The 12,402-nt window shown below is 43.3% G+C and overlaps 1 protein-coding gene across 7 annotated transcripts in view; it reads left to right on the top strand.

Moving 5' to 3' along the window:
• EPS8L3 (EPS8 signaling adaptor L3) overlaps nucleotides 1-12,402 on the top strand; it is a 169,343-nt gene that overhangs the window by 111,678 nt on the left and 45,263 nt on the right. For all 7 annotated transcript variants that reach the window (XM_075853658.1, XM_075853655.1, XM_075853657.1 and 4 more), the window contains one exon: nucleotides 9,410-9,462. In XM_075853658.1, the coding sequence (XP_075709773.1) occupies nucleotides 9,410-9,462 (53 nt within the window). The remainder of the gene's footprint in view (nucleotides 1-9,409; nucleotides 9,463-12,402) is intronic.

Raw genomic sequence — 12,402 nt, 5'->3', positions numbered from 1 at the left:
CAGTGCTCCCAAACAAACAAAAAATTGTACTCACCTAGGCCCTGTTCCCACGCCGAACTGTGCTGCTCCACGACGGGATCCTTGTGTAGGCCGGTGTGATCCTGTAGCCTAGTACAGAGTTTCCCAACTTTTTCGGACTCGAGGCGCCCCTGGAGAAAAAGAATTTCCTCAGGGCACCCCTACCAAAAATAGTTTTGAGAAAGACATTAAACGGCTAAAAACAAACACTACACTCTTAGGGCATTTTCACACACCGTTTTTTGTAAGACAGAAAAAAATCTGCCTCAAAAGTCCTTCAGGAATTTTGAGGCAGATTTTTGGTTGACAGCGTTATTTCAAATTTTTGGGCATTTTTTTAAGCCATTGAAGCTAATGCAAAATATGCAGGCAAAAAAGCACTCCAAATGAGCGCCGCAGATATTTCCTGCCTCCTATTAATTTCAATTGGAGGTCAGAGGTGGAAACCACTTGAAGAGCATCAACCCCCCACTTACAGTAAAATTACCATCAGCCCACGACTCACAGTAAAATGACCATCAGCCCCGCACTCACAGTAAAATTACCATCAGCCCGCCACTCTCACTAAAATGATCAGCCCGCCACTCACAGATTCCCCCTGTAGATAGTGCCACACAGCCTCCTTGTAGGTAGTGCCACACAGCCTCCTTGTAGGTAGTGCCACACAGTCCCCTTTTAGGTAGTGCCACACAGTCCCCTTTTAGGTAGTGCCACAGACCCTCTTTGTAGGTAGTGCTGTTAGGGATCATTAGCCTGTATATTGCTTGCAAAAACATTATTACCTTATATAAACTAAATATCAGTATATTTCACAAAGAATTTGAATGTATGCAACAAGATGGAGTCTGCATAAGGAACACGCCTATGGAAGACACCACCCCTGGAATACAAGAGGAGTGTACAGATGAACTCACAGCTGAATAGAGCCAATGTGGCGTAACCCGTTAGTGACTGGCCCATAGTGTTTCTACGTCGGTCACTAATGGGCCTTATTCCGATGCCATAGACTTTTTACGTTGCGGCATCGGAATAAGTAAACAGAGTAGGGAGCTGTCAAATCTCCCTGCTCTCAGCTGCCAGAGGCAGCTGAGGGCTCGGGGCATTCCTGCTCGACCCGGTGAGATCAATATAAGTATCGATCTCACCCGTTTAACCCCTCAGATGCGGTGCTGAATAGCGTGCACCGCATCTGAGTGGTTTTGGAGAAAGGGAGGGAGCTCCCTCTCATCCCACTGACACCCGGCGATAAGATCACCGAGTGTCTGTTACTCCGATGGCAACCGGGGGCCTAATAAAGCCTGCTAGGCAATACAGAAGTATTGCAGTGTATTATAAATGCGATCGGAGGAACGCATAGGGAAGTCCCCTAGTGGAACTAGTAAAAAAGTTGAAAAAAAAGTTTAATAAAAAGTGAAGAAAAAAAATGAAAAACCCACTTTTCACCCTTACAAACGGCTTTATTATTGACAAACAAAATAAAGTAAGAAAGTTACACATATTTGGTATCGCTGCGTCCGTAACGACCCCAACTATAAACTTATTACATAATTTAACCCGCACGGTGAACGTCTTAAAAAATAAAATAAAAAAACATGCAAAAATTGCTGTTTTCTTTGAAACCAGCCTTAAAAAAAATGTGATAAAAAGTGATCCAAAAGTCGCATCTACTCTAAAATGGTACCGATAAAAACTACAAGTCGTCCAGCAAAAAAAAAGCCCTCCTACAATTGCATCGGCGAAAAAATACAAATGTTACGGCTCTACAAATATGGAGACACAAAAGCAAATAATTTTGAAAAAAAAGTGTTTTCACTGTGTAAAAGTAGTAAAACATACAAAAACTAGACAAATTTGGTATCGTTGCAATCGCAACAACCCGCTGAATAAAGTTATTGTGTTATTCATACCACACGGTAAACGGCGTCAATTTAGGATGCAAAAAAGTGTGGTGAAAGTACAGTTTTTTTTCTATTCGCCCCCAAAAAAAAGTTAATAAAAGTTAAGCAATAAATTCTATGTACCCCAAAATGGTGCTATTAAGAATTACAACTTGTCCCGCAAAAAACAAGACCTTATAAAGCTATGTCGACGCAAAAATAAAAAGTGTATAGCTCTTTGAATGAGACGTAAAAAATGGCTTGGTCATTAACGTCTAAAATAGGCTGGTCATTAAGGGGTTAAGCATGTCCCACATCTCTAGGGAGGAAACTTGTAATTGTTTGTTCAATAAAGTTCAGTTGTACTTCCTACTTCACTGAGGGTGGATCTTTACCAACAACTCTGACTGGTATATTTCTTCCATGCATGCCCTCAGTTTCCAATTTACAGAGGTGGCTATTCAATGTGGAATAACAGGGAAAAGGAACCCTGACAGTGCCAGAAACTCCCTTGTAGGTAGTGCTACACAGCCGCTTGTAGATAGCACGTAGCACGCCCGCTTCCTGTAGATCGTGCCACTGTAGCTCCCTGAAGGAGCGGAATCCCCCGGTGGCCGGCGATTCCGCTCCTGGACGGAGCGCTTGATGTCTCCGTCCATATATGGACAGTGACATCAGGGGCAACTCTAGAAGCGGAATCCCCGTCCACAGCTAGCGGCACCAACGGCCAATTAAATCCAGTGACCTGATAGGTGATGTCTTCCCTGTTTCTATTTGTTTTTTGTTTTTTTCCAGAATTTCACTACGACTTTTCCCAACGACTGGGAGTTTGCTGCATAGACATCTCCTACCCAAACTCTGCATCCTGTTACCCCTTTTAAAGGAGTAGTTGGCATTTAGTTGTTATCTCCCTAGAAATCCCAAAAACAAGCAAAACTGAAAAAAAGGCTGCAGTAAGAAATTTGATTAAAAATGCGACAATTGTACATTTATACTGACATAGTTTTGTAAGTATGAAAGAGGAACGGAGAGAATCACCAACAGATTTTTGACTTGCCCCTTGTTTTTGATTTCCATGTTCGTCAATGACATTGAAAGCAGCCATAGCTATTTACCACGAGCGTAAGGGTATGTTCACACGCAGTGACCAGAAACGTCTGAAAATACGGAGCTGTTTTCAGGCGAAAAAAGCTCCTGATTTTCAGACATTTTTTTAACAACTTCCATTTTTCGCTGCCTTTTTTACGGACGTTTTTGGAGCTGTTTTTCGATGGTCAATGAAAAATGCCTCCAAAAACGTCCCAAGAAGTGTCCTGCACTTCTTTTGATGAGCCGTCATTTTACGCGCCGTATTTTGACAGCGACACGTAAAATAAAGGCTAGTGGGAACAGAACATCGTAATTTCCATTGAAAGCAATGGGCAGATGTTTCCAGGTGTATTAGGGGCGTTTTTCAGGCGTAATTCGAGGCGTAAAACACCCGAATAACGTCTGAAACCACTTGGTGTGAACATACCCTAACAAGTAATCAAAAGGGAACCATAGCAAAATTTGAAATTATGCCCGACTCCACTGCGACCAATTTAGCAGTGAGTTTAGAATATGAAAAGCTCATAATCCTTTTTCTCTCTAATCTGTGATGCGTCTTTTCAGAATTTACAGGCATAATGCACAAAGTGATGTCCAAGTACCAGAATAATGCTCACAGAAATGTCCCAGCATATTGAGATAATGCATTTAATGAAGTCCTGGTGCAGGGCTAATTCACACAGTAAGGGCGGATTTACACGAACATGATTTACGTCTGTGCAAACCGCGTGGTTTTCACACGGGTCGCACGGACCTATGCAAGTCTATGGGGCAGTGCAGACTGTCCGTGAGTTTTGCACAGCGTGAGTCCGCTGCGTAAAACTCATGACATGTTCTATATTTCGGCATTTTTCGTGCACCACGCACCCATTGAAGTCAATGGGTGCGTGAAAATCACATGCACCACACGGAAGCACTTCCGTGGGACGCGCGTTATTCGCGCAACAGCAGTAAAAGAATGAATGTAAACAGAAAAGCACCACGTGCTATTCTCTTTACAAACATCCAAACGGAGTGTCATAATTATGGCGGCTGTGTGAAAAGCACGCAGCCGCACATCCATATGAACATGACACACGGATCTGTCAAATGCCTTTTGCGCACGCAAAACGCTGCGGTTTTTGCGTGCACAAAATGCACATGCTCGTGTAAATCCGCCCTAAGGCTGGATTCACACAAGCACATTACGTCCGTAATGGACGGAATGTATTTCGGCTGCAAGTCCCGGACTGAACACAGTGCAGGGAGCCGGGCTCCTAGCATCATAGTTATGTACGATGCTAGGAGTCCCTGCCTCACTACAACTGTCCCATACTGAAAACATGATTACAGTACGGGACAGTTGTCCGGCAGCGAGGCAGGGACTCCTAGCATCATACATAACTATGATGCTAGGAGCCCGGCTCCCTGCACTGTGTTCGGTCCGGGACTTCCGGCCGAAATACGTTCCGTCCATTACGGACGTAACATGGTCGTGTGAATCCAGCCTAATGCTACAGCCTATGAGTCATGAAAACAGTGATGTCAAAGTAGAGGAATAATCCACAGTTTTGTCACTGTACACAGAATGAGGAAGATGCCTTAACCCCTTAGTGACCACTAATACGCCTTTTTTACGTCGGTCACTAATGGGCTTTAGGCTAGGCTGATGCCTTTTCACGTCAGCCTAGTCTAAGTCCTGCACAGGTCTCCCGTGCAGGCAGGAGCCGGGGCTCTGCTGTCTGATGACAGCTGAGCTCCTGCTCCAACGCCCGCGATCGAAGTTTACTTCGATCGCGGCCGTTTAACCCGTTAAATGCCGCTGTCAATAGCAGTGCGCTCCCTCTGTCACCCATCGGCGGCCCGCGAATGAAATCGCGGGTCTCCGATGGGGTGTCATGGCAGCCGGGGGCTTGATAAAAGCCCCCAGGTCTGCCCTGGACATATTCCTGTTAGGACGCGCCGGAGGCACGTCCTAACAGATTGCCTGTCAGATTTACACTGACAGGCAATAATGCTCTGGTATACGAAGTATACCAAAGCATTATAGCAGCGATCGGAATATCGCACAGTAAAGTCCCCTAGTGGGACTAATAAAATAAATAATAAATGTGAAATAAAGATTATTAATAAAAAGATAAAAAGTACAGTAAAAAAATAAATAAAACCATTTTTTTCCATAAAAAGTGGTTTTATTTAGTAAAAGTGTAAAAAAAAAAAAAAGTACACATATGTGGTATCGCCGCGACCGTAATGACTCCATTAATAAAGTTAATATGTAATTTAAACCGCAAAGTGAACACCATAAAAAAAAAACGCAAAAAACCATGGCGAAATTGCAATTTTTTCCATTGCCCCCCAAAAAAGTCATAATAAAAATGAATCAATAAGTCCCATGCACCCCAAAACAGTACCATTCAAAACTACGTCTTGTCCCGCAGAAAACAAGCCCAAAAAATCACTACATTGTAACATTTATTGTGCAAAAGTCGTAAAACATAAAAAAACCTCTACATATGTGGTATCGCCGTAATCGTACCGACCCATAGAATAAAGGTAACATGTTATTTACATCGCATAGTGAACGGCGTCAATTTAAAAACGCATAGAACAATGGCGGAATTTCAGTTTTTTTTTATAATCCCCCCCAAAAGGGTTAATAAAAGTTAATATAAAAATTATATGTACCCAAAAATGGTGCTATTAAAAAGCACAACTAATCCCGCAAAAAACAAGTCCTCATACAGCTATGTAGACGAAAAATAAAAAGGTTATAGCTCTTTGAATGCGACTATAGAAAAACGAATAAAATAGCTTGGTCATTAGGGCCTAAAATGGGCTGGTCACTAAGGGGTTAAAAACTATTCAGAAGGAAAAGTGGAGTAGTTGCCCATGGCAACCAATCAGATTCCTTCTCCCTTTTTTCAGAGGGCCTTTGGAAAATGAAAGCAGCAACCTGATTGGTTGCCACGGGCAACTACTATACTTCTCCTTTCCACTAGTTTTGATACATGTTCCCCAATGTATTTAGTGATGTCACAATATAGAGATAATGTCTTAAGTACAGGGATAATGCACACAGTAAAGTCACAGTACAGGGTAATCCACTCAGTAAAGCTGTAGCTCATGAATTATGCAAGTAGTGAAATTGAAGAATTTGTCCGGGTACCTACGGGTCAGATACGCTGCGTAAAAATCGCAACATTGTGGTGCGGTTTTTCGTACGTAATTTCTGCTGTGTAAAAAAAGCACTCATACTTACCCCCTCCCTCCTTTGACATCCGCTCTGGCTTCCTACGATGTTGTTGCAGGCCATGTAACACTGCCGCCTGTTACTGGCTGCAGCGGTCACATGGAATGAAACGTCATCCCAGGAGGCCAAACTACAGAAAGGAGGGCATTCTGGGCAGGTATGATTATTTTTTTTCGGGAGTTACTATTTTTGCGGTGTAATCGCAGCGATTATGGCGCAAAAATTGTAACTCCAGAATTTTTTTTTTAAAAAAAAGCAAAACACTTTCTGCTGCGGGTTTTGCATCCCCATTTAATTAAATGAGGAAAAACCCGCAACAGAAAATCTACAAAAATGCAGCATAAGTTGAAATGCTGCAGAATTAAATTCCGCACCGCAGGTCAGTTTATTAACGTTTCCGCACGCAATTTATTAACGTTTCCGCACACAATTCCGTTGCGGAAATTCTTTAGCGTTTACGCTACATGGGAACCCGGCCTTAGGGATTGAGCCCTCTGTGGCATACTTGCCCTAATGTAGCAGTGTCTCTAGAAGTTTGAAATACCTAGTTTCCGGGGATTTAATGTGGGATCAGCAGCTTATGGGATGGTTTTGAACGCCTTTAAAACTTATACTAGAGGGGTTGTTATACAAGCTATCTCCTCTCATAGATGTGGGCTCGCCCAACAGAGTCTACATGCTGAAGCTGAATTAGAGGCTGCTAAGGCATTTATGATATAGCTATAGGATATGTCATAAATGTCAGATGCGGGTTCCACCTCTGGGACACGCACCTATGTCTAGAAAGGGGCCCCCAAACCCCGTTCTACTGCTCTGTGTGGTGGCTGACGCTTGTGATTTCTAACCATGAATTACGGAAACAGCATAGAACTGAGCTATTCTATTTACGTAACTCCCATAGTAGTGAATGGCAGTTACGGAAGCAGGGTAGCATACGAGCTACGCTGTGTCTGTAACTACCATTCCGTTCTATGGGACTTACGGAAACAGCGTAGCTCAGCGGGGACTCAGATATATTACGGCGCAAAAAGTAAATCATGAAAGGAGACAGAGAGGAACGTGTCTCTCTTTATGCCGATGATACACTTCTATGATGCGGATACATACATATATATATATATATATATACATACATATCCCGGAGACAACATATCTATAAGACTGCAACCCCTATAACTACATTACTGGATAGAATTAGATACATTGTCTCAACAGTCAGCATTTGGGGTCATTCAGCTGAGCGTGTTCCTCGTCCGTGTGCTGTCCGTTGAAATAACTTGACAGCACACGGGACCCATGTAATTCAATGGGGCTATTCAGAAATGCGTGATTTTTCACGCAGCATGTGTCCGTTGCATGAAACTCACTGCATGTCCTATATTAGTCCGTTTTGCAGACCTTGTCACCCAATGAAGTCTGTGGGTGCGTGAAAAACACAGACAGCACGTGGACGAGAGAAAGAAATGCAGAGAAATACAAAAAAAAGTGCTTGCCGAGCATAACCACGCAAAGCACACGGATGCCACACAGAACGCACACTGATGGCACACAGACATGAAATGCGGGAAATATGGTCTGTTTTTTGCGCACGCAAATCGGACACGCTCATGTGAATGTAGCCTTAGACATGATAGGATTAGATACAGCAGCTCAACACACATTATCACAAGTAGGCTTTGATACCGTGGCTCAGCAAACAGTATCACACATGAAGGCCTTAGATATATAGGCTCAGCAGACAATATCACACATGATAGGCTTAGATACAGGGTCCCAGCAGTCAACATCCTTTTTCATTCCCCTTTAGGGGCAGATTTGTCATTTCTGAGGTCCCAAGCAAAGTTATGTCTGGTGGCCCTAAGACATCTGTAGAGAGTGGCCCACACAGTGCTCCCTATAGATAGTGGCACACACCCCTGTATAGTGCCACGAACAATTCCCTTTGTAAATAGTGCCACACTCCGCCAGTAGATAGTGCCACACAGTGCCCCCTGTAAATAGTGCCAAAGTGTCCCCTATAGATTGTGCCACAGTGCCCCCTGTAGATTGTGCCACACCCTCTGTAGGTAGTTCCACACCCCCCCATAGATAGTGCCACACACCACCCTGCAGATAGTGCCATGCCCCCTGTAGCTAGTGCCACAAACCCTCCTTGTAAATAGTGCCACACAGCCCCTTGTAGATAGTGCCACAGTCCCTTTACATAGTAACCCCAAAACAAATTTAAAAAAATTGTACTCACCTAGCCCTGTTCCCACAATGAATGGAACTCCACAGCAGGCCTCCTCAGCCATGTTAGGCCTGCAGCCTATGAGTTGCCGACACAGGACCCTTGCATAGGCCGGCGCGAAGCAGTAACATCATTGCACCGGTCTACGCAGGCCTGTCCAAGTGCCTAACGTGGACTGCAGCCTTGTTAATGGCAGAGCATGGAGTTAGTGCCTTGCTCTGCCATAGTATTCAATTGTTTCTGCGTCCTGAGGACGCAGTTGAATTTGTCAGTCATCTGGGCAGGGGGAACGTGGGGCCTGGAACTCCAATGATAATCCGGCCCTGTGTGACAGTAAAGGCATAATGCACATAATGATATCACAGCATTCAAATAATGCAAACCGTGATTCCATAGTACAAGGATAATGCACAAGATTATATCACAGTACATTAATCTTGGTTTCCATGAAATCGACATTCAATTTCCATGCGCCTCTTCCATCATCTACTGCTATTCTTGTAGTTATGCCTATGCTAGTTACTTGCTTCACATCCATGCCTCCCATATGCACTGCGATGTTGTTCTTCCCTTCTGCACTGCTCTATGCTAGGCTGTCAGAGTGTTTGACAACCCATACCAGCTAAAAGCTGTGGTTGAGATTCACAAACCTCTCTATCATTCCCCGAAAAGTCTTTTACAAATAGTGAGAAGCACATTGAAACACAAACCAACAGGGAGACCATTTTCTATACTCTTGTATAGAAGCCTGCAAGAAAATAGCTTTCCGTGGTCATCTGACATCAAGATCTGTTAGTCCATGCTCTGTCAACTACCTGTCGATTGCGCTATACTATTTGTCGGACGGTTCACTACTTATTAAGAGGTGTTCACATACTTATAGCAATGGATATTTGACTATGTTAATTAATGCCCTAGGGTTTTGAAAATATTTTTATTTTTATTTATTTTTTATGCTTACAGATGTTATTTGATGAACAGATACAACAAAGCAGCAAAACACCACCCACCAACCGGTATGCAAAATAAATAATTTCCTTGTAATCTGAAATAAAATAAATTTTCTTTTTTTATCTAATTACTTACAAGACAGAAACTTAGTATAGGGAGCCATGTTTAAACAGAAATCTCTGTTCTCATGTCTGTGGCATGGCTGACAGCACATAGTATTTTGTTTTTAAATTAAGTAAATCATTTAACAGAAAATGATTTCACAGTAAAATATTTACAACACTAATACGTAATATATTTTATAAAATCTGTTGCTGTAGGAGCAAAAAAATAATGTTAATACATCCTCCTACACATTACTGGGATAGCACTAATATTGTGCTACAAAATATACCAGTCCAGAAGGGCTGTAACATCAACAGAAATATTGAAAGAGTACTCCAGTCTCCACATGTGTCCTGTAAATCTCATGCACAGTAATGTATTACAGATCGACTGATATAGGCCCAGACCATACCTCCATCAGCAACTGTTTTTGTACGCATCACTTCTAGGGGAGGATATGGTGCATCACAAAGTCACTGTACAGCAGCATGCAGAGTGCCCACTGGGTTCATAATATGGACCGGTAGCTACATCGTGTGCCCTTATACATGGCCAGTGCACATGGCAATGCTGTGTCCATGGAGCCTCAGGCTGTATTAATATGCTGCTTCCTACTACCTACCGAATCAGATAGACAAGTTAGTCATCCAAATGTTCTTTATGGAGAATGGGCTTCGGTACGGGATTTTTGTCTATTCTTAAGATCTTATATTGTCTTCCTACAGCAAAAATAAATTCTAGGGGATTTATGTCGGGAGCTTTTCCAATATGCAGAGGAACGCGACAGGGGTGCCCGCTATCGCCTTCCCTGTTTGCGCTGGCTATTGAGCCATTGGCCAACCTCATACGAGATTCTCCCGACATTAGGGGGGTGAAGGTGGGAGGAGTAGAACACAAATGTGCCTTGTTTGCGGATGACATACTGCTTTTCATATCGACACCTCTCACATCATTGCCGAATCTCTTTCATATTCTTGATCAGTTTGGCAAGCTGTCTGGGCTTAAGGTCAATCACTCCAAGTCGGTGGCAATGAATCTTACATTGCCAATAGGGGTAGTGAAGCTCCTAAAAATTAACTTTGATTTTCATTGGGATGCACGTAGATTGACGTATTTGGGTATTAAATTGACGCCTACCATAGAGTCCCTTTACGAGGACAATTTCCCTCCACTTTTTCAACAAATAGCTACGGATCTCACTAGATGGTCCCCTCTTAATCTTTCATGGTTTGGCCGCATTGCCTCCATCAAAATGACGATATTGCCCAGATTGCTATATTATTTTCGCACGCTCCCTATTGTGGTCCCTCAGAAGGCGCTTAGACAAATCCAAGGGCTCATCATGGGGTTTATTTGGGGTTCTAAAAGACCGAGAATACAGAGACAAACTTTATTCACCCCTAAAACGGCGGGGGGTCTGGGGGTTCCCAATATCCAACAATACTATCACGCAGCACGTCTGGCGCAATTTACAGATATGTATGCGAGACCATACTGTCCCCAGTGGACGCAAATTGAGACGGCCGCATGTACCAGTTTCCCGCTGGAAACGCTACTGTGGATGGAGTCCTCGGACAGGCCTCCGGTTCTCTCCCCTGTGCTTTCTCAGATGTTACAGCTGTGGGACTCGCTTAGAAAGAGATTCCATATTAAATCACCCCATAATCCGCTCATGACCATCACGGGTAATTCTGCCTTTCCTCCGGGTCTGCGTAGAATGGAATTCCGGTGGTGGCTCAATAAGGGGTTTTACAGGATTAAGGACTTTTTTGTAGGGGGGGACATCAGAACTCTGGATTACTTTAAGGACTCACACTCGATGCCCCCATCGGAGCATTTTAGATATATCCAGATACACCACTTCTTGTTGAACTGGAAATCCAGGAGGGGGGACATCAGCACATTGACCACTTTTGAACGGCTGTGTTGGCTTTCTGGCTTACGACATAAAATTTCCACGATATATTCCGATCTGGTTACTCCGGAAGGTAAACTCCCTTACATGACACGATGGGAACACGATTTAGGTACGGGAGTGGAATTGGAGCAGTGGCGGGAGATGGCATGTACGACCTCAAAACTATCTATCAATACATCCTTGGTGGAAGCGGGTTATAAAGTATTAATGAGATGGTATATGGTCCCTACTCGTATAGCTCGCTTTAACCCATTGGTGGATAAGCACTGCTTTAGACAATGTGGTGCGGAGGGTACACTAATGCATATTCTATGGGAGTGTCCAGTGGTTGCCACCTTTTGGAACCAGGTATACCAGCTTATTAACACAGTGATCCAAGTCAAACCCCCCAGGGATGTGATTACGGCTCTGCTATGCGGCCCTATTCCCGAGGTTCGGGCCCCCGCATGTAAATTTCTCCGATATGTGTTTCTGGCAGCTAAAATAACTATTGCTAGGGCCTGGCGAACATCCACGTTGTCTATGGATATGTTGATCGCTAAGATCTCATGGATAATGGTTAATGACCGCCTAACACATCTGCTGGCGGGTACATTAGACAAATTTGATGCCATTTGGGACCCATGGAGGAACCACACATTTTCGTGAATACATAGAGATGGTTAGGAGACCCTTCTACCCTACACCTTTCCTTCCCCCCCTCCTTATCCTTCTTTTGTTTATTGTGTGTGTTTTGCTTTTCTCTCTTATATTTTTTCCTTAGAGGCCATGTTAAGGTACTCTATAAAGCAATGTGATGTCAAGATTGGTTACCTATGTTAGTAATGAAGACATTTATATACTATATATTTGGCAGAAGTGTTGACATCATGAATGATATATAATGTGAGATTTATTGGAGACCATGTTGGTCTAATACTTTGTTTAATTGTATTATTGATATGCAAAAGTTGAGACTCTGCGAGTCTGTGTTATTATTATA

This window comes from Rhinoderma darwinii, chromosome 2 (genome assembly GCF_050947455.1).
Source record: "Rhinoderma darwinii isolate aRhiDar2 chromosome 2, aRhiDar2.hap1, whole genome shotgun sequence".
NCBI classification, from domain to species: domain Eukaryota; kingdom Metazoa; phylum Chordata; class Amphibia; order Anura; family Rhinodermatidae; genus Rhinoderma; species Rhinoderma darwinii.
This window is presented reverse-complemented; position numbering and strand designations above follow the sequence as displayed.